At 45.5% G+C, this 27,310-nt stretch overlaps 1 protein-coding gene across 2 annotated transcripts in view; it reads right to left on the bottom strand.

Moving 5' to 3' along the window:
• Positions 1–23,996, bottom strand: part of ETV6 (ETS variant transcription factor 6) — a 127,249-nt gene extending 103,253 nt beyond the window's left edge. For both annotated transcript variants that reach the window (XM_071422314.1, XM_071422315.1), the window contains exon 1: positions 23,522–23,996. In XM_071422314.1, coding sequence (XP_071278415.1) covers positions 23,522–23,554 — 33 coding nt within the window. In that variant the 5' untranslated portion in view covers positions 23,555–23,996. The remainder of the gene's footprint in view (positions 1–23,521) is intronic.
• Positions 23,997–27,310: the final 3,314 nt, after the last annotated feature.

Here is a 27,310-nt window from a genome sequence, read left to right as displayed (position 1 = left end):
GTTTGATCCCTAAACAAAGGGCAACACTTGTGCTCCCTTACTCCTGTGGGGCCACAATCCTGTCATCAGATCTGAACATACAGAGTGTCCCACTGGAGTCACAGGCACAGACCTGAATGCGGGCTCAGGAGTGTAGCCAGGGCTCACAGTAAGGACTTCTGCACACCTGGGTCAGGGGAGGATGGATGTTTTAGTTCCATTTTATAAATCACAACAACTACAATTCAGGGAAGATTTGCAGAATCTGGCTGTGCTGATGTAAAAAGGGATTCACTTTAGTGCCTTTCACCTCTGTTTAAAACACCTTGCCTACAGAAAGCGAGCAAGAAGCACCAGCTATTGCAGACAAAGCCATCGCCTGATTTTTATTCCAGAGTTGCTCCCCACATGGAGACAATTCTGGAATTGAAGTATTTTTGATCCAGAATAATTATGTTGCTAGTAATGCAGGCAATCTATTCCATGGTAACTGAACTACAGCAGGACAGCCCTTCCAGAAGAACTGAGATGGTTCCACACCTCCACAGACGCTCGCAGTAGCCTAGGCCGTAAGGAACACGTAGAGATAGATCTGAATGCCAGCTAAAAACAGTGGGAGTCTTCCCAGTGACTTCAGTGGGCTTTGGCAGAGGCACCATGTAAAGGAAATTGCTTAATTCCTGTGTATTTTTAAAAAGGATTCTAAAAAAAGCCCCCCAATCACATAAAACTGAGCCGCAAGCCTGCAGGCGTTCAGACACGAGCGCGTTTGTACAACTGCTCCCGGTGTGTGAGCACCACATCTCTGCACCAAGAGCTGCCACAACAAACCATTAACCCTTGGCTTTCCCACTGACAGCCAGTCCAAAACTCCCAAAGCTTGTTTAACCACAAGCTGCACCTTGCTTTAAGCTACCGTCCTCTTTTATAACTTGAATAAAATATGAATTAATATGAATATTCATAATCAATATGAATTAACAGTGTGAACTGAGAACATCAAGGTGAGAAGCACAGCAATCAATTCCTTAAAAAAACCCAAACTAAAACAAACAAAAAACAAAACAAAAAAAACAACAAAACAAAACAAAAAATCCTCCATACCATGTTTTGTATTTCCTGAGGGATGTATTTTGCAATTGTTTAAGTTTTAGCATCAGTGATGTTTTTTTTTTTTAAGGATAAAATCTTTCCATCTAAAAATTCTAACCAGATGTGAATTTCAGACTTCCAAATTTGGGAATGTTCAGATCAAGAGCTGTTGTTCAAGTCTTTTAGCTATAATCATCACTGTAAACGCTGAAGTTTTCAATTATTTCACCCTCAAGTTATGAAGATGCTCAACTTATATTTGGCCAAAATTAAGTTCAGGTCCAGAAAATCTCAGTAGACATTTACAGTACCCACAGAACCTTAGATCACAGAAGTTTTATACAATTCTGGTAATCTGTTTATGAAAGTTTAACAAAATTTTTGATGCAAATCTCATGTATGGCAATTACCTGGGTGAGCTAAGAGTAAGTTTTGAAATTGGTACATGTGCCTCCCTTTGATTTGCATCACAAATTGTAGGTTTCTAAGGGGGAGAGGTATCTGCCTTTCTTTCTTTAGCTGGGCTCTATTACTCTACCTTCTGAGATATTGCAGAGATGACCAATCCCTTTCTGAACCACCAGTTCTGTCTGCCCTGTGCATCTCCCAAAACAAAAGAGGAAAATGAGAAAATATTCCTTGCGTTGTGGCTCTAGCTTTCTACTAACCATTTAATAAATTTAATTCAACCTTTTATTAAACCATTTAGCCATTTAAAAAATCATTATGCAGATGTTATTTACGTAAATCTTAACCCTTCTGGCTAAGGGATTAGATGTTAACTCAATGCCTACTAATTTGGTAGCACCTTTATGGCAGTGACCAGTTTTTGTTCTCATTCCATACAGTTGCTCTTTTTAGGCATCTTTAGACATCAATTCACTCCCTTCAATCCTTTACAGAATTTGCTTCTCTGTGAAAACAAAGTTATCTGCATGTTCCAAACATCAAAGACAGCATCAGTCTATTGTTGCTACTGGCTTGTTCCTATGATCTGTGGTGTAAGATGTCTGAGGATTACTGAACGCTGTACAAGACAACAGAGGAGTATTTTTTAAATTAGATTTTTTTTCTTAAATGCAGGGATTACTGAGGCACAGGCAAGGAGTCACCCATAAAAAAATCCAGCTGTCTCTGGGATTGGATTAAAAAAAAAAAAGAAAATCTACTCCAGACTAACTCTTCAGACAGACAGCCTACAGTAATCTCTAATTTTAGAAAGTAACATTACTTTAAAAGTAAATGTAGCAAGCAACAACATATTGCATATAAAATTACTATATATATATGTATAATCTATATTGCACTTAATGCAGCATATTACAATATCATAATAAATTTTGATCCCTAATTTATGAGCTGGAATTTACGTCAGTGGCAATTACTAATGGAAACTCCCATTGGTTCTAATCAGAGTGGATTAAGTCCTGATGCTAAGATTGCAACACTCACAAAAATCCTGGATCTATAGATGGAAAGAAGCAAAAGTATATAAAATCCTGGGATATGATCCTGAAATTTGTTCTCTCATAAACAATCTCACTGAGAAAATCCAACCCAGATGAAACTTCTGAATCATATCCTTCCAAAATCAGTGGCAAAGGCCCCAGAATGATCAACGTGCCCAGAGGGACATAGTGAACTGAGGCTGGTCTTCAGAGGAGAAAAATGAATGGTGTCTCATGTGATACAAGAGGAGAATGCAGCAGCAAATGGAGTTGTAATACTTTCTAGGCACTGTAATCCCACAACCTTGCAAACAGCTCCTGAGCTGAGATCCTGAAAAAGGTAATTTTCTTGAGATACACAAATTGCTGCTCTTAAAAGAGGGAAGTTGGCTGTCAGACCTTGGGGTTCATCAAAGCAGCTTCCAGGGCTGACAATCATGAAGCATTTTATGCCAGAATAATTGCAAAGACTGAAAATCTCTTTGAAGACAGACAAGCAGATGTATTGGAACAGTCACTGCTCGTTTGGGTTGGGGTTTGGTGCTGGTTTAGGCCGGTGTTTGTTTTTAAACAGAGGTTCTACACTGCTTAAACACTCAATGCTTGATTAACATGGGTCATTACACTGCTGCAATAAAGTGTTTGCTTGGTGATCCTGTGCTGTCTCTGTGTGATTGTTCTGAGCTCACCTGGAGGTTCAGGAGTTTCTTTTCAAGTCAACTGCATCCAAGAGCCACCTGTCAAACAAGCTTGTTTCCATCTCCTTGCAACCCAACTACTACCACTTCCTCACTGCTCAGATGACTCTTTGCTCCACCTTCTGCATCCTTAATGATAAGACAGGTTCTACAGGCCAGATGTTGACACCAGCTGTATCCTGGCTGACAGCTTGGGTGATTCCAATGGGTTGGCATGAGTGGGCACAGCCCTGCAGTCTGGGTTCAGGGAGAAGCACTGTTTATGATGCTCTGAAAAGAGGAAATGGTAAGGGAGCTACTGCCATGCATATCATTAGGCATATGCTTAAATGTTTTGTTGAACAGGTGCCCAAAGCACCAGGCTAAAGCAAAACAGGTTGCTATTCCCATATTAGGATTGTAGGTGCAACATAAACTGCTCTCTTCTCACCCCTGCTCCTCTCTGCCTCAGTTTCCCTATTAGAAAACCAGAAAATTCCACTGATTTGCTTTGTAAAGCCTTTGGAAACAGCAGCTAAAACAGGAAACAAAATATTTCCTAGCTCCACCAAGGACCCAATGCCTGGTTACCACTCACTACAATCTTTCAGGTAAAGAGCTGAATTGTTTCCAGGAAGGACATTCTACAAGCTGGAGGAAGGGCACAAACACCACTGCAGCAGTAATGAACCACACATGTTACAGACCTGCAACAGAACACCCAGCCATCTCCTCCAGGGGCAGAGCATGTCACAAGGCATGATCTGAGCTGCTCCTCACATCACCTCCATCATTTTTCTAAGGGTTGCACGTACACTACTGACACGTGCAGATTTATCAGCCTTCACCAGGTCTGACTGACATTAACACAGCTGTGTGAGCAGAATGTGCTGTGACTCAACCACACCAGTAAAACTGCACTCACACTGGAAGAATTTGTTTCACAAGTGGACAGCAGTGATTTTTACAGCAGTAACACTTTGCTATGCAGCAACACTTATCCTCAGACCACTCTGTCAATACCCTCTGCCTGCTATTCTTGTCCATGGAAAGCACTGATACAGCTTCAAAAAGATTTCTCTTCCTTTCTCTGGCCTGCACTCCCACACTTTCAGGAAGCTCTTTGAGCCTACCAACCTCTCATTTTCTAATCTGTTATTCCTATACACACAGAGTCCTCAGCAACTCAGCTTCAAACCACAGAAGGCAAAAAATCCACAACCACCACAGGAGTCAGGAGTACACAAAAACACACAGCACCACAACTAGAGATGTAAGTGGTGAGCAGGACAGAGTTCCAAGAAATGCAGAGCAAGGTGCATTTGTTCTCACCACTAAGTGGATATAAAGTACAAGCAAAATTCCTCCAGGGTCCCCCAGGGAAAGAAAACTCTTCCAGGAACTGATCCCCTTGCCCTTTCTCAAAGCATTTAAGAACCTGCAGCTCTTCACAGGGATACCCCAAAGGCAGGCAAGATGCTCAAAGGGAGCTCGTGCTCTCTCGCGGCACTTCAACAACTTTTATGTAAAGCTTCTGAGTGAAGCTCAAATTGGCACCTAACTTCCAAAGGAAACCTTGTATCACCAGTAAAACATGCAGGAGCACTCTTTGGGAGTAATGGGAGAGGAAAGAAGTGACCAGTGAAGAGTTGGAGATTATTATTATTATTTACAGGACTGAAAACCTCCCACACACACACACACACACACACCTTTCTTGTCTGCTGTACTGGTCCTGAGGAAAAATTGCACAATAACATTGCTTGAGCTGATCTAATTCAAGGATGGATACAGCAAAAAGAACTCACAGAAACTTAAGTAAGCCCAGCAGGGGCAGCTCCAAAATCTGTGCATCAGCTCAAATAACCTAAGAGGAATATACTAACAGCTGCTGCAGCTTGGAAAACTGCCTGATCTCAGACAAGGTGGCAAACATGGATTGTTTCAGCCTAGGAAAGGAAAAGGAAGGGAATAATGCCTGGGAGCTGCCTGTCAGGTCAGAGCTGCTGTCCCTTAACAGAGCTGAAAGCCCACACCAGCAGCGACACAGAAGAGTGGCAGGACTCAGAGAAACAGGGAGGGCAATGCATGGACATTCAGCAGGGTGACTGTGGAAGATACATTTCTAAATCAAGGATTTCTAATCTTACATAATTTGTTTTCACCACTTCCCCTGCCTTTCCCCCCACAGAAAATGAAAATCTCACTTCTGTATATTTAGCTCTATCTACTAATTACAATGTCCCAAGAGCTAATGGCTATCTATTTACAGGGAAGGGTTAAGCTAGGGGTTCTTTCCTTTACAAAATTAAACTCAACAAAAACATTCAGCATCCAACCTTTTCACTGTCTGATATCCACTGAGTCCCTGCTGAACAAGTCTACAGCAGTGCTTGTCTGCACTCTTACCTTGGCACCTCTTTGTACTGTGTCAAGTGTTCAGCAAGGAGTAGCAGAATAAAGAGGAAATCACACCTCTGAGATGGGACAAGGCACAAAACCAAGAGAGACAACCACTCTAAACAAACCTGAAAGGGATTTAATAACTGGAGCTTTCTTCCAATTGTTACAGTACCCACAAGGAGATGATAATGAAATAATAGCCAGATGAAAAAAAGACAGATGTCTTCTACAGCAGTCAACCAAACTGATGAGGTAGATCCTGCACCAATTTCTTATTTGTCAGAGACCTTCTGAATGTATTTTACTGGGAAGGAGGGATACAAACCTTCCTTTAGTACATGAGATTATTTAAGTTTTCCAACTTTGCAGGCAGTGCTGAGGCTCAGGAGAAAGAAAAAAGAAAATAAAAAAGTACCACCAATTCCTATTTCTGCTACTACTCTGATCATCTGCTATTCAGAAATCATCATTATTAGACAACATATTGTCTGTCTATATTTGGAGGGAAAGGTGGTCTTTCAGTCAGCTTCTTCAAGCTGAGTCAGGAAAAAACAAATTAATTGAGTTCTGAAATGCTGAATCATTCTGCTTTCTATGAGAACACCTCAAAATAAAAGCAATAGTAATTAAACAGACAAGTGGACTTTGCTGTTAATAAATCCCTAGGAATCTACACAACTTCTAAGGGTTTGTTTTCTTGAAACCAAAGGCATTCTTTCCTCATATTCGAGCTTTCAGAAAATGAATTAGAACTATTGATGTTACCTCTGTGACAACATCTGTCTCTTCTCCTAACTTTCTTTACGACCAGTGCCACTGACTAATAAGGAGTTTCTCTTTATCAGTTATCACTACAGGCTTCAGCCAAATCCTCTTGAATTCAGTGAAGGCTAGAGATGAGGCCCAATAAAATATGATTGTCTTACAGTCTCTGTGTCACAAAGAATGACATCATTTCTCCTTTAGCTGCAGAATCTTCTTTAGCTGTTCAAGTAACTTTGGAAGGAGGAGAACTTCTCAAGTCTTCACCACAACATCATCTAAACTGCTATCAGCTGGAAGAAACAATTTCATTAAAATTTACACAAATCAAAAACCTTGGTGTAATACAGAATTGGTAACTTAGTCAGTCCCATACTGAGCAGATTTCAATATTGATTTTCATTAAATTTTAAGTTCATTATCCTAGCCGTGATTCAGGCCTTCTTTTGTGCATTAACCAGCAGCACAGTGGCATCCACAGAGTTTTTCAGGTAAGAGCTCACAACAAAAGTTTTATTAGGGGGGACAGAAAAAAGAAGGGGTGAACTATCCAAAATCATAACCCCAGTGCTATTAAACCCTGAGTCCTACTACCAGTAATTCTGCAGCATTAATCTTCCAGCAGGAGATTAAGGCAAGATCTTATTAATTATCTGTATAACAGAAGCACAAGCAGTTTCTACCACTCATCTGACTTCGTTTTGCTAGGTGTTAACACTTTATGACATGGCAATCACATTAAATGACTTCAAGGTCACAGACAATACAGTGACAGAGCAGGGGCTGGACTAAAACTTCCTGTACCTCCATAGAGTGACCTTAACTTGAGCCTACCCTCCCTGTCCAGGGTAATGGGTAGATGCACCAGGCTGGTATATTTTACAACCATGTTACAAGGCCAGCACAGAAGATACAAGAAATGTAAAACAAGATCTGAGAGCTGGCCTAGTTTTCTATCCAAAGGCTGCCACAGATACCTTGCAGACCAAACTGGGCACATACACCGAGTTCCCAGGAAAGCTGTGGTAAGCACAGCTCAAGGACTGAACATATCAGTGCCATGTTTGCATGCTTTGAGCACATCATTTCAAGAGGTAATTGAAACTCTGAAATGCCCTCTAGATTAGGCACCTGGGACAAGCTTCCTGCCCTGACCCAGAGAGGCTTCATGCTTTGCTGCATGGTTAAACAGGTCCAGACTGTCAGCACCAGTGGTACAGAACAGACAAATCTGCAATGAATGCAGGAAGGTTTGGCTTTCAGTGTTCTCAGTCTATCTCAGAAAGCTCAATACATGTGAGTACCCCTTTTTATTAAAGCAATTAAACTCAAACAGCTCAGCCATGGGGTGCTCAAACACAGAGCAAGCCACAATATGACTGGGAGGCTGCAGGTGACAGTGGCAGAGGCTCACACTGATACCACAAGGCTCATTCAGACCTCCAGGAAACAGCTCTACCCTTCACTCTCCAACAGCAAACCATGCTGCTTCAGATGCCTGGTGTGTTTTTTTTAAATCAGAGATGGTGTCTCAGCAAAAGAACCATCAAGTTTCCCTGAACCCCTGACCACTTTTCCTATATTTAATCTACTTAGCCTGAAGGGACAGCTTTTGTAAAGAAAGTAGGTGTGAATCCTTAAAAGCTTCAGTTCTGATGTCATGTAACACAGATCCAGCCAAAGGTTTATTCAGAGTTTCATCAATGCTTTAATCACAGATCTGTTGGCACCACCACCAAAAAAACCATGCCCTGCCCTCCCCATGTTCCCACCAGGCTGTGCCTTGCACTAGCACAAGCTGTCCACTTTCACCCAGGCCTGCTGCCCTGACATGCCCACATCCACCACAACATTTGTGCCAGCCCCTGGCAGAAGAAAGGGGAAGGGTGGAATGAGATCTCTCAGGGTGCTACCACCTTACCTTAAGAGCTTCATCAAACTTTAACCTCAGTGAAGTAACAGCGGTGCACTTCTGTCGTGCCTTTTAAGAATGGTTAAAAATTTATGGAGAAGTGATCAACTCAAAGCTGGGTATGAGCAAATACTCCTTCAGAGACACTGTTGGGGCAGGCAAGGGTGGTGTGACAGTGTTGTACAGCCACGCTGTATAACTCAGGAATTGGCAGAGTCAACCTAGAACAAAGGCCCAGAACCCCTGCTGAAGTTTCAATTTTCACATGCCTCACCATATTTTGAGCAGGACTCTTCTTTTCATCATGGTCTAAGATCCTCACCTCTTATGAGTAAGAGGAAAAACAAGAGAAGGCCAGTCACTAGTTAAACAAACATCCCAGCACAAATGACTTGTGCCTGGAAAAATGTTTGGGTTTCAGGGTTTCTTAACAAGCCCAGAGCCAGACTAATTAACAATGAACACCAGTGAGACCTGAGATGAGAAATGGAGGGAAGGCAGGCAATGGACCTGGCCACATGAGCCTGCTACATCTGCACACTGATATCTGCACACTTCCTTCTCATTTTATAGGCAGATGCTGTGCAACCCAGCACCAATGGGAAATCAGACAGTCTAAGATTATCCTTTCATCTGACACACAGTTAAAAAGTCAAAGTTAAAGTACTTCCCATTAGCAGTCTAAATCAGTCCAAGTTTAGGACCGTATTGCCATATAAATTATCCAATCCTCACCTTTTTTTTCCCATTGGAAGGACAAGATCAGATAGAACACTTCTGCTTTCTAAAACAAGGCTTATCATTAACCTCCCATTTCAAGTGACTTGAAAAACAAACACTTCAGTCTCCCAGGGTGGTGTTTTCCCAGTATACTCACCACCACCCCTTTTAAGGACTGTGGCTTCAAAAGTATGAAGGGTGAGGTAAAACTTGAGGTACAAACCTGAAGAAAAATTCAGCATGACTGTGCTGGGCTATCCATTTGTAATGGTGAGAAAGGGGTGAGCTGAGCACTAGAAAAGGCTGGTATGGTAAAATTGAGCCCTGCTTCACCAGCCTAAAGTGAATTCTGCATTAAAGAGTGCACCACTAACTGCTCATCTGTCACTGATGGCACTCCAGCACCATGAACCACAACAATGCCCAAAGCCTGAGTGGGAAATTCAGGAGCTAAGTAGTTGGGTGCAAGTGAGTTAGAAATTAAAGATTCATCTATGAAACCTGGCAAATAATACAGCCTTTGGTCATGTTACTGTTGTGCTTGCATAGTGGGTTAGGAAAATGCCTGTCCAGACTTTGCATGGGATACACAGACATACTTCCATTGGCTTTTGTATGGAATAATAAAATTAACTTCCTTGTGTTTAACACTGGAAAAACAGAATTCCTTCAGCTATCAGCATCTTTTGGGCTTTTCTGCTTCTGTTTTAATGTACTGATAGCAGGTGGATGTCTTTAGACATTGAGGAGGCTCTGTAGCCAGTACCCAGAGCAGCAAAGGAGGGTCCCAGAGGTGACTCCAGGCTGCTGCAATGGGACAGGACCTCAGGAGAATTAGAGGTGACAAACTGTGCTTCACAGGCATCACAACTCAGTCCTGCCTAAAGCCAGGCTGTTACAGTGGGTATGCCTGCCTACTGTAGGACACCATTCCAGATGGGGGTCTTTGTAAAGGTCACAGAAGCATCTGTAGGTTGAGCTTTTTCCTTTTTAGCCAGCTCCCTTCTCTAGTTCTAACTGCACTAGCACAGGACAAGCACCTGTTGAGAAACAGCTCAACTTGCACTGAAGGAAAACATTTGGTGTACACACAGTCCCACGAGAAGGTCCTGTCTGCTGGCTTGATCATTTTTTAACAGTTATGTGTAGAAAAATGAAGTCCAGGCACTCAGTAAGGAACACTTCCTTCTCAATTTTCCCAGCTTCTAGGAACTTGAAAAGAAGAGTCAGGGATTGAAAGGTAAAAAGATTGAACTATCAAATCAAGATAGTCACTCCAGGCAGTTTCAGGCATGCCAACTGAATAAATCAATGGAAGTGCTGGAATTGTCCCTGTATTGTATAACACCTGTTCATCAGCCACAGTCATGTGGTTACATGTTTGTGCATCTAAAGAAAGCTCCTTGTAAGGAACTGTTCACTTATCAGACATGAGAAGAGGTGTGCCTGACACAGCACACAGCATTTGAATTATCTAACAATCTAAATATTTTTTCCACCCTCTGTCAGCCAAATCTTGAGAAAAACCTCAAGAAATAAAATAGGCCAAGGCACTTTATGCCAATAAATAGCATCACAGCCCAAGAGGAGTGTCAAAGATAGGAAAATCCCCAGGAATTTTCCCAAACAAAATTCATTTCATAGTCTGAAGAACATTCCTCTCATGAATTTCAGATGGTCAGGTTACCTCTGCTAAGGAAATAGCACAACAAGATCAAGAAACAGAGCAGAAGGTCTGATTCACATGAGAGGTTTTCCTGTTATTTTTCCACTTGTCAGAGGCATCTGTACAGAGTCAAGCACCAAATATTAAAGTCCTAAATTAAAATGGAAAAACACAGTAGTCCTGGTCAGCTCAAAGGTCTGTCTAAGCTAATACCACATTTCCAGCAACACCCAACAGGAAATGCTCAGGGTAAGAGCACAAGGAATAAACTATCTGTTGCACACACCCACAGAAATCCACAGGTTAGGGGCTTTCTGAGCCAAGGACCACAGCTGTTCTCTTTGCAGTGAATGGCCTGGATAAATCTGTGTAGAACTGTCTTCTGAAAACAATTGCCTGCTTGGCCCTACATTACACCTGCTGGCAGCAAGTTTTGGAACCTCATTGCATGTTGTATGAAAACAGACTTCCCACTCTCCTAAACTGCCAGGTGCTTCCATCTGATCCTCCCATACAATGAGAAATAACCCTTTCCAATTCAGCTTCTCCCTGCCTCTGCCTCTCATGACTAAAGCAAATTATTTTTATGATTTTTTTTTTATGATTTCCACAGGAGTCTGCAATGGATCTTGCTATTTCTCATCATAGCAAACTCTTCATCCTCACTTCTAATTTCTTCAGTTTCAAGCCTACCCTACTTCTTTGGTTCTTGTTTTCCTTCCTACAACTACATCCAATCCCACAGCTTAGAGTAGGTGTGCAGGATTACAGATATCAGATCTTTGTTCGGTTCAAACAGCTCCCTATCTACACATGTGTGGAGAGCCTCCCCATGCTTCACCTTGCAGCAGTGCCATAGAAAACCTTTAAATTTCTGTGTGTCTGGCTGTGAGGGTGGGTGGGCTGAGAGCAGCACAGCCTGGGAACTTCACTGGAAATCAAGACAGAAGCTCCAGCCCTGAAGTGCAGGACAGCCCACCTGGGCTCTTACCATCAATATGTGGTTACAAAAAAGTGCAGGTGAGCAGTGTGTTGGAACTTTGAAGACTATGGCAAGTTTTCTCAGAAAATCCACAGGGATAAATTCTGAACAAAAATTTTCTATTTTTCAAGTAGATGTATTTATTTCCAGAAGCATAGATACCAACTAAACCATTTTTTTTAACAAGTAATTTGATTTAAAGTATTTTGAGGACCAGTCAGTGCAAAGTGGCTCTGTTTCTCAGGTGTTATATAGAGAGCAACCCAAAAATAGTACTGTCTCCATCCTCAAAAGCTATCACTCTAGCCAACTCTACTAATGAAATCCCTTAATTTATTTTGGGGTTTGCTGTTTTTTTCCCCTTTAGAAGATGGAGATTTAATTATGCATAGACTCACTGTAATGTTTAAATGTAAATATGCTCTAAAACTCACTCCAGACCAGCATTCAGTGTCCTTTGTAGGCAAATCATGGAAGGGGCTACACCTTCCTCACTGGTGTGCCAACCATCTGCCAACAACCTGGGTCTACCTATGCTCATCTTTTAATTGAGGCTAAGAAAATGAGAGAATCTCAGTTGTTACTTGGGGAAAGAGCTTCTCCTCTTCTTCAACAAAAAGGAGGCTGAAGCCTACAGAGCTGAACAAGTATTTTTCATATGACATGGTGCTCTGTGAACCAGTGATGGCAAACAGGGAATTATGAAACCCCAGTCTAGACTGAAGGAAAACAGACCTCTCTTTCGTCAGTGTTTAGCTTCACCTAACAACTCCACTTGTTGAAGTCACGCTGACATCAGCCTTCACATGCAGCAGGGCCATGAGGTTGTCACCCCGAGCAAGAAGAGCCAGCAGGAGCAATGGAGGAGCACAGCATCACCTGCCCAGCCAGCAGGGAGGGGGGACCCCAGCAGGCTGCAGGCAAAGGGCCTGGGGACACCCCTTTGGTGAAGCACAGGGTCACTGTGCTGCAGCCCACGGGCACCAAGGGGCTCCATGGAACCACACTGCTCCCATCTGTGAAGCAGGGCAATCCTGGCTCCCTCCCTCGTGGGGAGTGACAACACAAACATGGAGCTAAAGGAGACTTTTGGGTACCACACCTCTACCACAGGACAAGAGCTAAAACCTGTTTCTTCTGAGCCTTTTCTTCCCAAGAACACTGCTGCCATAAGGGGTTTGGGTCACTGGGAACCAACAGCCTGCTCTGCAGCTACCATGGCTCCCCTTCTTGCTTGCAAAGCCAAACCTTGATGTCAAACTGGAGGAATCTCTCCCACATCAGCTGATTTCCACTGCTGCAGCTCTCTGTGGCTGAAGAAGATGGAGCTCACCACTAAAGCATTAAATAAAAACACAGTATAGAGGGTAACGTGCAGAGGAGAGAAAAAGATTCTGACTAGCACTTCATTCAAGGCATTATGTCTCAACATGTACAATTTTTCCAGGCCATTTCCTTTGAAAACTGAAATTTTATGGGGTTTGGGGTTTTTTTTTCACATTTAATACAAACTAAGAAACATGAAACTAAAGTGCATTGATATCCAGGTCTAACAACAATAGCAGAAAATAATTTTAAAGATGAATCCCAAGCACAATACTTAGTGCCAAAACACATTCAAACAAGTGGGACCCACTATTCTACCTCTAGAGCCTGAGCCTGTCAAAGAGCAAAGCTTCTGGTGACAGATATGGAGAGAAGATTTTCTTCTTTCAGTTCAGTCAAGTAGTTCATTACAATGACTAGATCACCCAAAGCTGGGAAATGCTTTAGGGCTGCAGAAACAGAAAGCTTGTTTCCTTCCTCCAGTCAACAAAAGGTGAGAGGTGAGGGTACAAAATCTACTAATACTAAATCAACATGGCAGAAAACAATCAGTGCAATTTAAAAAATGAAAATTCATGTGCTTAAGAAAAAAGCTTGTTATTTATTACATAATATCACCTGAAAATGTACCAGATAGGTTAAAAACTGTACATGAAACAGAACTTACTTTCTTCTTAAGACCTACTTTTAATGCTCAGGTTTTGACGCTGGACACTGCACTTGCAATTAAGTTTCACTGCAAAGCCAGTCATTAACAACATGCAAAATTATTACCAAAAAGATCAATCATTCAGCAAATAAAGTAATTTGTTATTTGCCAAAATAAAAACCTAACTAAATCTTTATGAGACTATCCAATTACTTAAATAGATATTTGTGGACATGGTATAGATTAGCAGAGAGGAAAACTAAATTTAGGTTAAAAGCCATTTTTAGCTGCACATCAATACATTTTAATGGCCATCCAACACTGTGAATCACTCTCTCTTTAGGAAAATACCTAAAAACTACACATGCAAAATAATACCAGAATTGATTTTGTATAGCCATTCTTCCGTTTGCCATTTAAAAACAACAACAAAAAAAACCACACCAAAACCAAACACAGTCAAAGCATGATGCAAAGTCTGTACAAATGACAGCATTCCTTAGCAAGTGACACAGCTGACTGAATGTTTGCAACATTTGGCCAGGCAGTGAAAGCAGCAACTCTGATGTCCATTGCTACAAGCTCCAGTTGGGACCCCATTTGTCACACACGTGAAAAGGAGTTAATGCCTCAGCAACACATTTCACATGGGTGATAATGGTAATTAGGAGACCTCTGGAAAGCATGGGTAACCCACATTTGGCTTTAGAAACAATTGTCTCTTCCCCAAAACCAGAACACTTTTTCAAATCCTGACCTGTAATTCCAATTCTGTGTATTCCCTCAAAGTTTTCCCTTCTGGCATTTGAATCTGGGTAAATTCAGAAGCAAAGCAAATCAATCTCTTGCTAGTCCAAGCAACCTTGATATCACAAGTCTGAGTCACAGATACCAACTCTTCCTTAGCTCTCTTCTCACTAACAATTAACTAATCTTGAAATCAAGACTGCTGGGGCTGAGACTTAGAAAAGAGCCTGAAGGAGAAGTGTATTTAAGACCATCCTTCCAAGGTACAAAATTTTATATGGAAGCATCGGAATGCCTACACAGCATCAGAGCAAGCCTATGATCTTTTCCCCAAAAGAAGTCTCTGTTTTGGGAAAGGTTTAGCACACAGAAAAAGCTAACTTTCCCCAGGGTAAATAGAGGGAGGTTCCCCCACACACAGGCTGTTAGTCTCAGTATCTCCCTCATGTTCATCTACCCTCTTTTTTTAAATCTATTTGCACTTTTAGCCTCCACACAACCCTGCAGCAGTGAGCTCCAAAGCTCCACAGATGGAAGAAGTACTTGTTTTAATCTTCCTGGCTAGTAAGGTCATTGCCTGCTCTTAACTACGAACTATCAGGAGCTGCTCTCCTTCCTACACTGCTGTGCAATTTTACAACTTTCTATTATATCTCCCTCAGCAGTCTCCTTTCCAAGCCAAAAAGTCCTAGGCACTGCAGCCTGTATTCCTATGGAAGCTTCCCCAGGCAACTCCACTGCACATTTCTGTATATTTTTCAGTAGTCAGAAAGGCACGCTGTAATCAGAACTGATAAACAGAACAGATTCAAACTGCAATATATAGATGATTTCTATTTTACTCCCTGTTGCTTTCCCATTATGGTTTTTTTTTTGCCTACTTCACCCCAAATCGAAAACTGAGCTCAGCTTTCCCTTTCATTCACTAACCAAACCATTTCCTAAAGTATGATCCCAGGTGCCAGAGCAGTTCTGGGAGGTCCATCAGCAAACAGTACTGAATATCTCAGAGAGACCCATTTCTATTAAGCAGAAAAGTTTTGCAAGTGCCCCACCCAAACCTACCAAGGAAAAACCCCTACCCCTGCACTTTCTGCCCACTTCTCCAAGCCTGCAGCCACTGCCTGTCAACATGGTTCACTTGGCTGTGCTAATTGGCTCTGCATACACTATTAATTCACTCTCTTCTCACTTTGAGGTTGTAATTTGTCCCCATTGGGAGGTAATAGAAGCCAGCACATGGTCAGTCATGGATGGCTCTGATGACTCAGCTACTGTGAGGCAGTTTGCTAGGACAGAATCTCCAGTGTAGAGGAGCCCAGTGTTTACTGTGCAATGGGTGATACATATCTCAAGCCACAAGCCATGAAACATTTTACATCCCATAACCTTCTCCTGGAAGCTGCTCCCACAGTCTTCCCCAGGTCCTCTTCCAGAGAGCACATTTGCTCAAGTCATGAGACATGACACAAGCACTCAGTCTGCCAGCTGAGAATGGAATTCATACCCATCAACACTCCTGTTCCTGCAAACTGGTGCCCTTCCTGGAACCCCTGGCAGCACTGAGTGCACCCTCATCCCTCTGTGAAAGCAGCCCAGCCCTGCATTTCCTCACCTCCAGGGAGATGGTGGGCCTGCCCCTCAGGTGTGCACCCAGCATGGCATGGGCATCCAACACCTACACGTGTCCCCACCAGGCTGCCCAAGCCAGGAGTGGGGCTCTGAACTGCAGGGAGCTGTTCCCATGGAGCTGGAGTGACACTGCTGGGACCAGAGCCACCACAGGAGAAGGGCAGGGGCACAGGTGACAATGGCCTATCAGCACCACCTCCTCTGCTCTGCAGGCTTCAAGCTGCAGCCAGTCCCTTACAGTGGTGCCCGCTGGAAACATCCAAGCAGCCTCTCTCTCACAGATGTGGCAGGGAAGATCCATCTACTGAGGAATGTTTTCCTCAGTAGCCTCCAGTGACAAGTGGAACCAAAAGCCACAGCCCAGAATCTGAATTTCCTCACACTCTACCAAAGCTCAACTTCAGCCAGGTCAGAAAATGCTTGGCTTTGCCTGTGTTTTAAAGCACAAGGCAGGGAGGAAGATGAGAACAAGTCATTCAAGAGGGAATGTGGTAAAACAACTATCTCCAGTCTTAATCCACCAGGAGAAAAAAACCTGTAAGTTCTGCCATAGAGAGGGGAAATCACAATATAGACCTTATAGAAGGTCAGGAAAAGGCTCCTCAGTATTGCTGTGAATGCTGGGATCACTGCATTTGACCTCCAAGAGTATCAGCAAAGCTTCATGGGGCTCCACCAAAGATGGAAACTACCTTGATGTGAAATCCTTTTAAGAAAAAAAGGAGGAGCATAAAGGGGAAACGTGGTTTGCAGCTACAGAATGCCTTGTTGTGGCCCTACTATCTGGATAACTCCATCTCTGAATTTTAGTACTGCTATCTCTGGCACTGTTATTAGAAATTTTGTTTACCTAGTAGAGCTCCAAGTTCATAGATTTCCACAGAATCCCAGACCATGTAGAAAACATTCCTAGTTTCTGTTAAGATATGTTTTGGAGGATCCCACTGAAGACAATGAAGAAAATCACTTTGGCTACATTCAGTTGAAATTTGAACCATATAAAGAACCTCACTCTCTGCTTCACTTCATCAGGTTTAAGGATAGTCCTTAGTGGTTGCCAGTTGGTTTTCTCCAGAACAAACTCCTAAAATGAATAATTTACAATTTCTTGATCAGACCCTACTTGAGCTGGCTAGAAGAAGCCCAAAACAAAACCTGCAACAAAACAAACAAAAAACCCCAAGAAATCATTCATTGTCCCTATTCATAATCATATTTAATTTTAGTTTAAAATTAAACATCCCAACTCTGGATTTAATATTAGGCAGCTGTTAATAGTTAAATATGTGAAATCAGCTGCCACATCCAAAGTACTTTTTTGGAGTTGTATTAACACATCTCTTGCAGTTACACCCAATGCTACTCTTGGCAATATACACATCTTTAAAATTATTTACAATGCTATCTATTTCTATGTGCATACATTCCATAGAACACCAAATACACTGCAGTGAGAATCTCCTTCATACCCTTTTTCTCTCCAGACTGTCTTAACCAAGACAGTCTTTGCAAACTATACAAGAACAACACGGAAGCAAAGACACTGCATGTGGTTTAACAAGGAATAACCTTTGGAAATTCATTTAGATGAAGAATCATTTATGGCTTTCCTTAACTGCTGTACCCAGCTCATTTTAGAGCTTTGTAGCATTACAGCAGATGACACCATCTATCAGTGAAAAGCTTAACCCTTTTCAAAATCCTTTATTTACCAGTGCTCCAGGACATTCCACATACAAGTTTAACTTTGGCTGGAGTTTCCTGCATTTATTTTCCTGCCAGCCGTGGCATTTTTGGGAAAAGAAAAAAAAAAAAAAAAGGAAGGAAAAAAAAAAAAGAAGAAAACAAAAGCAGTCACTATAATCTAGGTTTGAGTCCCACATGTTACTAAAGAAGAAGATGAAGAGTGCAGTTCTCCTCTGTGCTTCAACAGAACACTGCCTGAAGACAACTCAGCAACATCAGAACCAGTATGGTCTAAATTTGGCATGGGTTGTAGACCTAAAAAACAACGCACACTAGCAGGAATCAATAGCACAACTCCACTGCTAAAAGCACAGAAGCTTTGGTGTCTGGTCTCTTTGCTCAGGCTGAACATATCTGGGTTTGGTTTGGCTGCTTCACCACTGCCTAGAGGAACATCCCACCCATGGGCTGCTCCAGGCAGCCTCCTTCCTTTGGGAGGCACAGGGACACACTGCAACTTAAAACTTAATTGTTGTGGCAATGCTAGCAGCTCATCATCATCCTGTCCTCACCAGGGAAGGAGTAACACCTGGAACAGCTGTGTATGGAACCTGCTCTGCATGCAGCTTCAGGGAGCCCTGGGAAGGGCGGTGGTCAGGTGAAGGTGGTGGGGATCACTCTGGCAGCCACATCTGGCTGCCATCCCTGCCAGGTGCTCCTGCCCTGGGCCAGGAACAGGATTGTGGCAGCAACACGTGCCAGCCTCTTCCAGAGCCGCCTTCCATGTTTCTGTGGGCACAGAAACACCACCCTGCCCACGTGTGGCTGATCCAGACCTCAGGACACACGGAAGCTCCAAGGTCTTGCTCTGACTGCTCAGCAGAAATAGGGGGCCCACACCAAAAAGCCAACAGCCAAAGAACCACCAGCACACTGCCCCCAAAGCACTGTGTGAACTAAAAAGCCAGGTACAAATCAGATCATTGTCCCTGATTTCTGTAATAAACAGTTTGCTTCCATACTGCATTACAAGTACTTAGCCCTGCTACTGCCCTGCATAGGAACATTTATTATTATTTTATGCTTGTTTCACAGGTAGGGAAAGCAAAAGACAAGGCAATCACTTTCAGAACAATTTCAGCACTGGCTTTTGAGCTGTTGGTACTCTGGGGATGCCCAGCTGAAGGCAATGAACTACAAAATACTCCAAAACAAACCTATGCAAAAAGAACCCAAAAACAAGTTAGCCAATTTTTGGACTGTAGGTCAAAACTATATTACTGGCCAAAAACACCAGTTACCTCAGCTCTCTCCCTTTCCTGCACTAAGCAGGTTATTGGGAGAACTTTTGTCAGAAGAACTCAGAACACAAGCACTCAAGGACTCAGATAACTTTTCTAAAAGGCAGAAAGATTGCTTCTGTGTCACTGTACAAGACTTCATGTCCCTTTTATCATCATTTCTATCAGCACAGCACCGTTTAGTCACCTCCCTCCAAAAGGCACTGTGGGATGCATGCTGCAATATGCATATAAATTATCATTAAAGTATACTCTGTTTCACTGGGGCATTTCAGATTCAAGATGCTCTTTTAATGGGTTGCCTCCCAGGAAACTGACTTCACCTGTAATGACACAGTGAATGCTAATGACCACTGTTTAATTGGGGCAGTGCTAGTAAAATTTTGCTTCAGAGGGATTCAATTTACTTGGTGCCAAGGAGTTAAGTGATTAATCAGGTGTTAAATAGTACGTACTTCCAAACACTGGTCTTCTACCATTTAATCCTCCACCACTGAATTTAATGACAGCTTTGTCACTGACACTAACAGAAGGAGGATCCTCCTCCTAGTACACAAGTAAACACTAAGGAACATGCTCTGCACCGACAGATACTCAGCCTTGGCTGAGGGCAACAGGATTCTGGCCATGAGGAGCTCAACAGTCCCTCAGCACGGGAAGCCTTCAGTGAGAGAGGGCTCTTTGCAGAAACAGCACCAACGAGGTATCAGGAGACATAACCCACCATCCAAAAAGTAAGTCAGTCAGGGGAAACAAATTAAGATTGAAAACTCAAACACTACACTGACTCCTTGCCCTTTAGCTTTTTCTTTCCTCTGCCTTTTTTTAAACTATTACAAACTACGTTCTCCAATCCAAAATGAGCACTTAATGAAGCCCTTCAGCTACAGGATCCTGTGCTGAAGGGCTCCTGCAGCCACCCCACTGAGCTCAGCACAAGAAGAGCACCTATATCCACCAAGCTTGCACCTACATAAAACCTGCACTGAAACAGTTGTGAAACCTGATTTCAGTGAGGCTCTGTGCCTCCAGTGCTGCCCACAGAAAGCACTCTCAGTCTCAGCTCAAGCATCAGCCAGGGGCACAAAGGGACCTGAAGTCCTGGTCTGCAAGACCTGAAGCAGCTGATCTGTCCCCATATCCCCAGTTTTAGCTCTCACACAACTTCACACTGGTGCCAGCACAATTGTATGGTCACATGCTGAGTCAGACTAAGCAACTGAAAGTGTCATGTTTATAAAAAAATAAACAAACTAAACTGTGCCCTTTGGGAGCCCTCCACTTGCCTGCTGTATTTTGAATCTCCGTATGACACCGCAGTGATATTCTCAAGATATATTCACTTCAGGCAAAAAATTAAGGAGATCCTGACAATCAGAAAGCTCCAGGTGAGCTTTTAAACAGAACTTATCACCACATAGACCTTAATTAATCACAAAAATCATCATCAGTGCCTAAACTGCTAGTCCTGTCTCCCTCTGAGCTCTTGCTCCCGTGTATGTCTCTGCCAAGATGTTTACACTCTCCTGGTGCCTCAATTCTCCCATCTGTGGGAGGAGAGGTGAGGCCTTAAGGATCACTTGCCAATACTGTAATGAGTGCCAACATCGTGGCACTATTTACAACAATATAATCAGCTAACTACTGTGGCTCAGGATCAGAGGAACAGGTTTACTACCAACACAGATATTCCATCTATGAAAAAAGAGTCTGACTATCACAACCACACCAGATGCCCCTTCCCAGCTGACCTCAGAGTCAAAAGCCTTCAAGCCCTCTCAGATTGGAGTTCACCACAACCCCAAAGCCTGCCAGTCAATGCAGAGAGCATGCTGACACCCGAAGCTGTAGCAAAAACTGAGGGCCCAACCTTCATCCTCATCTCTCACCCCTGAGATTTTACCTTCTAAACCCCAGGATGAGTTCTCTCTACAGCTTTAGACCCTACACACACACTTAACCCCCCTGCCACAAGTGTACAGTGGTCTGCTTGCCATGAGCCAGGCAAGCACACACCCAAGTGCTGGCAAGGTCTGGCTATCAGCAGGGTATTTTTCATCTCCCAGAGGAGTCAGCCAGCACATACTTGCTGCAAAGCAAGCACATATCAATACACAATCACACACACGTACTGATAACTACGTAACACAATCCAAGATACTACTGCAAGCTTATAATGATTACCAGTAATAAAATATAAACCCAAACTTCACCTCCTCAAACTTTTCCCAAATCTGATTAGAGCACTTCTCTAACACAGCGAGATAGGAAGAATGAGCAGCTTGGGCATAAACAAAGCTCCAGCCTTCACCTTCTCTGCTGAAGCTTTCCGTGCTCATCACCCCAGGTGCTGTGGCATTTACTGCCTGCACCCTTGTCCCGAATCGGAGGAGGAAGGGGAAGAAAGAACACCAACAACAAACCAAGAAAAGAACAAGAAAACAAGAAAACACACCCACCAGCACCACGGCTTCCCGTTCACAGGCTCCCAGTGAAACTTTCTGACACCCATGTAGCACAACACTCCCCTACTTTTCAGAACAAGGTAGCAAAGTTGGGGTACTCTGTGCAGCTTTTTCCCCTGCCTCAGTATCACATTCCAAGCCATGAGCCAGACTGGAATACTGAAGAAACTATCAGCTACACTCACATAATCAACTACCATTTAAACAGCTCCTCTTAAATCCAGCTGCTGAACGCAATCACCTTTACCACCTGGTTTAAAAAAGTGTCCAAAAAACAACGATAGTTAGAAAAGCTGAAAGGAAAGCTACCAAGAACAGTTAGACTGGTAAAGAAATGTTTTCATTCAAAGTTCACATTTCTGACTGCAAAGTTTTAATTTTAAAATTTGAAACTGCTAAAATAGCCAGTAAGAGAGAAGCCAGTAACAGCAGTTTCTACATGTAGACAAAAGGTACATTAAAAAATAAGCTCAGATCATGATGTTTACAATCAGTCACTTCTAAAAAAAAAAATCAGTTTTCTAGTAACTGCTGAAATGTAATGGAAATGTGGCATTTGTTAATGTCAAGACTGAAGGAAAAGTTTGTATCTCTCCAGTTAGGAAACAGATTATTTACAGTATGATTCCTTAACATACCTTAGTGACAGTGCGTAAGGACCAGTTTTACAGTTCCTAAAATCAACAAGATAGTTGTTCATCTCAGTAAGAGCAGAAGTAAGCCTCCTATTTTCAAAATGACACGTCGAAAACAAGGAAATACAGCTCATATGACACCACTTTTTCATTATATTTGTGTTCTTTGGTCCAAAGAACACATCCTACCTTTCCATGGGGTTTACCAGAAAAAGACTAGCAGCTATATCTCATTTTATATATCTTTAGGGACCCAATGAGTTAATAGAACACGTTTTGCCTGCATTAGCATTTCACCATAGAGTAACACACATACAATACCCCGTTATCCAGTTTGCCTGTCTGTGTTACGAAAAGTCAAACTAGACTCTAAGCCACGAGACTTCACGGGACACAGGCCTGATTGCGTTTAACTCAGCAAGAGAAAATACACCCAGAAGTTTTCAAATTGTGTTCCCACCATACAGAATGCAAGACTCCCCCGTACGCACACGGGACAAGCAAACAAAAGAGCATAATGCTGAATAAGTGTTTATTCCAGGCTCTTCCCCTCAGAGAGAGTCTGGAAGTCACCTCTTTCTTCTGGGCAGGGAGAGACAACCACTAAAGATCTCTTTCTTACTTGGGCACAGTTAGTCAGGAGCAGAAGGGAGATTCCTGGCTTGCAACAAGACAAAGCGACTCCTAAATAAAAGGCAAAACCGGGGAGTGAGGGAAGGCGAGAGGAAAGCAGTGGGCTGCTAGATAGGAAGGGTCTGGACAAAAAAGGAAACTCAATTTTGTTTCCATTGTCTCAGCTTCATGCCGCCTCCACTAAAAACGATAAACTTCCCGGGCTAAGCCCTTCTTCAGCAGGCCAGGGCACGGGGAAACAAATCCCCCAGCCCCTGCCGGAGCGGGGCCGGGCGGGCAGCCCTGGCTCCCCTACCTGCCACCGGCAAGCGATGCCAGCAATCGCAACCACTAAAATAAACAGCAGTAATACGGATAAGAAGGGGAAAAATATTAAAATTCAGTAAAGACAGAGAGAAAGACCCACGACCCACTGCAGGCGGAAGCAGGAGCGGCTGCATCTCCCCGACGGCAGGAAACTTTCTACGAAGTTGCTGGCGGGGACGGCGGGCAGCCAGCCCCGCGGGAGGCCGGGCCGGGCTCCGGGGCCCCCTTAAAGCTCCGTGCCGTGAGGAGCCACGCCGGCCGAGCCGGGCCCGCCGCCGTGTCCCGCCCCGGGCAGCGCAGGGCGCTGACAGCCCGCGGCACCGCGGCCGGAGCGGCGCGGGGAGCGCCCGCAAACGGGGGCACCGACCCCCGCCCGCGTGAAGAACACCAGAGGGAAAACCAGTTATTTCCACCAAAATAACCCTGGGCAAACCACGGCGAAGCCCACCGCCGCGACCCGCGCTGACAGGGGCCGGGCGGGCAGAGGGACGGGGCTTTACCTTGATGCAACACTGAGCAGGAGTCTCGGACATCTCTCTTGAGGGACTCGGCGGAGCCCGACGGGGCAGGCGCGGGCGGGCAGACGGGAAGTTCTCGGGCTTTCCCCACTTTCCGCTCCTCTCCCGGCGCGGCGGCGCGGCCCGACCCGGCCCGTCCCCTCAAGGGGAAGTGGCGGCCGGGGCCGGGCGCGGCGTGGCCGGGGTGGCGCGGGGGGGTCGGGCCGCGGGGCCGGGGCCGCTCCTCGCTGCCGCGCCGCCGCCGCCGCTCCCCGTGGGCGCGCGCGGCCGCCCGCGCCCCCCCACCCCGCGCGCGTGTGCCTTGCGCGTGCTCGCGGCTCCGCGCGAGAGGCGATGCGCGCGCGCGCGCGGGAAGAGGGGAAGAGGGCGCGGGAAGGGAAGTGGGGGGCGGGGGGGGCGCGGCCCCGGTCCCCGCCGGTGTTTTCCTTCCTGGAAAAGAGAGAAACCGAAAGGCGGCAGCGGGGGCCGGGCCGGGCCGGGCACTGCGCCCCGCCCCGCGCCGCCGCTCATTGATCCGGAGTTTCGGGGCCGAAACTGACGTGGGTTCCCGGCACCCGCACCGCCCCTTAAAGGGGCCGCGCCGGCAGCGACCGCCACCGCCGGCCCAGCGCCCCCCGCCCGCGGGCGGAGCGGGTGTGCGGCTGGCTCTGGCCGGGCCCTGGGTGCGCTGCGGGCCGGCCAGGGCTGGGGGGAGGCTGGAAGGGCGCGGCCGGGCCGTGTCGCCGTAGCCAAGCCGGTGCCGTTTGACACTGCGCGGGCCCTTTAAGCGCCGAGCGGCGGGCAGCGGGACGGGTGGGCCCCGGCAGCGCTGCGAGCTTTGTTCCGCCGCCGCTCGGGCAGCCCTGGCCGGGGAGCGCAGCGCGGCCGCTGTGGGCACGGGGCGTGTGTGGAGGCGCCACCGGCCCGGTCCGGTCCCCGTGCTCAGAGCCCGGTCCGGCCCGGTCCGGTCCGGATGCCCGTGTTCAGAGCCCGGCCTGGCCCGGCCCGGTCCGGTCCCCGTGTTCAGAGCCCGGTCCGGTCCGGTGCCCGTGTTCAGAGCCCAGCCTGGCCTGGCCTGGCCTGGTCCGGTCCGGTGCCCGTGTTCAGAGCCCGGCCTGGCCCAGCCCGGCCCGGTGCCCGCGTTCAGATCCCGGCCTGGCCGTGCGTTCGGAGCCCGGCGCGGTTTCAGGGATGTGTCTGTATCACCCGCAGCGGGGAGATACAACCCCCTGCCTTGTGTGTGATTCCCATCCGCGATGGGGTCAGCGCCCGGTTCTGCCCGGCTCCTGCACGGCACAGCTCCAGCCCTCGTGATGGGAGCGAAAAGAGCGGGGAGAAAGTGAGAAACGCCTTGGCCATCTCTTTGTCCAAATCTCTCTGTGATTTTACGGGCAGTTTCTGGGGTCCTGGCTGGCTTTTAGATGCACCCGCTTTATTGCAAGGGCTGAAGCTGCCTGGGAGCAGGGCCAGGGCACTGCTCTGTACCTGTAGGACTGCAAGGCAGAGCTGCCTCTGGAGTCTGCTGGAAGGATGCTGTGCACTGCCATAGGGGAGGCTCCTGTAAGAGATTTGGTGCTACCAAAAATGGCAAACGAGAGGGAATCCAACCGCAGTGCTCTCAGAGCAAGGCTTAGCTCATGTTTCACGGTGCCTGCCCTAAACGTGGTGTGCTGGCATGATGCAGAGCTGGTTCACCTGCATGGCCAATAGGCCAGACTGCTGTAGGCACCCCTTGGTCCATTTTGCAAACCAGGACCCGCTCTTTTCAGCCTCTTACAGCTTCATTTTGGCCTTAAACTAAATGAGGGACAGTACTATCCCCTCCCAGCCTGGCAACCAATGATCCTTTTTAAATATAGGACCAACTCAACAGTGAAGGATTCATATTTACTGTCTTCCCTCAGCACAGATAAACTGATGAAGTAGAGCTGTTGCTCTTCAAAGTCATGGAATCCTCAAGGTTGGAAGAGTCTTTCCAGACCATCCAGTCCAACTGTCAACCCAGCACTACTGTATCCCCTAAATCACTAAACTGTATCACTTGGTGTCAGATCCAGATGCCTTTTAAGCACATCCAGGGATGGGGACTCCACTGCCTCCCTGGGCAGCCCCTTCCAATGCCTGATGCCCCCATACAGTGACATTTGGTTTTTTTCACATCCAATTAAAAAATCCTGAGTTTCATTTGTCTCCCAGCTGCCTTAAAAGCTTGTACAGAATCTGTCACCTGGCATGGCCCTGAATCAGATGTGTTCCATCCTACAGTGCCACTGCAATCTGGTTTTCTCCACAGACATTCTGGTGAAGATGTGCATCCCAAGTTTCAGTTTTCTGCCTGGAGTTTCATCCTTTCCTTTTGGGATCACTGATAGCTGCTCTTCCTCAGACTTTGATTAATGGCCCTTATAAATACAGGCCGTGATCCATCCCCTCAAACCTGTCAACCAGCGTGGATGGTTGCAAGTGTCTGTCCAAGACCACAACGTGATTTAGAGCTTGTAGGATGTGGGGTTATAATTATTAAAGTTTCTATGGCTTATGCTCATGAGAAGATCCCATGGGAAAGGCAGAGCTGCAGAATGGATGGCTGGGAGTTGGTTGAGGGGTGAGAGGCCTTTATGAGTGAGGAGGGAGTCAGCTGGAAGTGAGATTGTGATGGCTGAAGGAATGTGTGCACAGTGTATGAGCAGGAGGCTGACTGGATGGGAGAACATGTGGAGAGCAGCATGGCAGCTGAGCCAGCCAAGGGGTGCCTTCTTTCTGTTGAGTTCTGTTAAGTCTCAGTTTGTCAGGTTGAAATTAAAGGTATAAAAAGGGGCCAATTTTTACAATAAAGAGATCTCCTTCGGATACATAAGGGGGTCCGTGTCGCTTTGTTCCCCACTGCTACAAGAGCTGTTCTCTCTCAGCTCATTCTGTTTGTTTTCTCCAATACTCCACTAAATGTGAGTTCAATGGATGGAAACTAGAAAAGGGAAGGATAGAAATGGTGAACAAGGCCACAGCCATGACTGGAGCATCTCTTCAGCCACAAGTCAATCCCATTGAAGTTGCTGTAAGAAAGCTGGGAAGGAAATGTGGCTGCACAAAACACACCCCACCCTGTGGTGTGCCCTTGCCAACAGAAGCAGGTTTGCCTCAGCCATGCTGGCTAGGTGCTACACACTGTGACTGGAGAACACCTTTGAACCCTTTGAACAAGGAGGGCCAAACCCTGTGTCATGTGTTAGCTTTTCTGCTTGGTTCTGCCCTTGTTCCTCTGGCCTGATTTCTTGCAGCTCCTCTCATTAGTTGCATCTCTTGAGACCTCAGACTTTAAGGTCCTGCCTGCTCTGGGCAGGAGAAGAAAACTGCTACCAAATCTCCTGGTGTGCAGGGTGGTCCATGGTTGCAGGACAGTTGTTCTGGTTTAAAAGGAAGAGGAAGCTGCTCGAGCTGTCAGCTCCCCCTTAGATCTGTGCCATGTGGAGATTGCACAGAGCGGAAAGGAAGTCCATTAGCTTGTATTTAACCTTGAACAGGCTCCCAGTGAGTTTCTTTCCCTCTCACCTAGAGGCTACTGCTTAGCTTATCTCCAGGGAGGACCCATTAGTTAGGATTTATGATCTGGCAGAGCCACCTGTCATCAACACTCCAGCCAGAATTCCCCTAACTTTTTGTTCAGATGGATGTCAACAACACTAACACAGGCAAAAGGTACCATGGCCTGTGAGGTGAGGCCAAGTTCCCACCTTGCTGAGGGCTCTCCCAGAAAGGGAAGGTGGGTGGTATGCTGGGGGACAGCAGCAGGAT

This window comes from Agelaius tricolor, unplaced genomic scaffold (assembly GCF_023055355.1).
Source record: "Agelaius tricolor isolate 1412-34295 unplaced genomic scaffold, bAgeTri1.0.p SCAF_3, whole genome shotgun sequence".
Lineage (NCBI taxonomy): Eukaryota > Metazoa > Chordata > Aves > Passeriformes > Icteridae > Agelaius > Agelaius tricolor.
The sequence above is the reverse complement of the archived record's forward strand: the minus strand, read 5'-3'. Positions and strand labels throughout refer to the sequence as shown.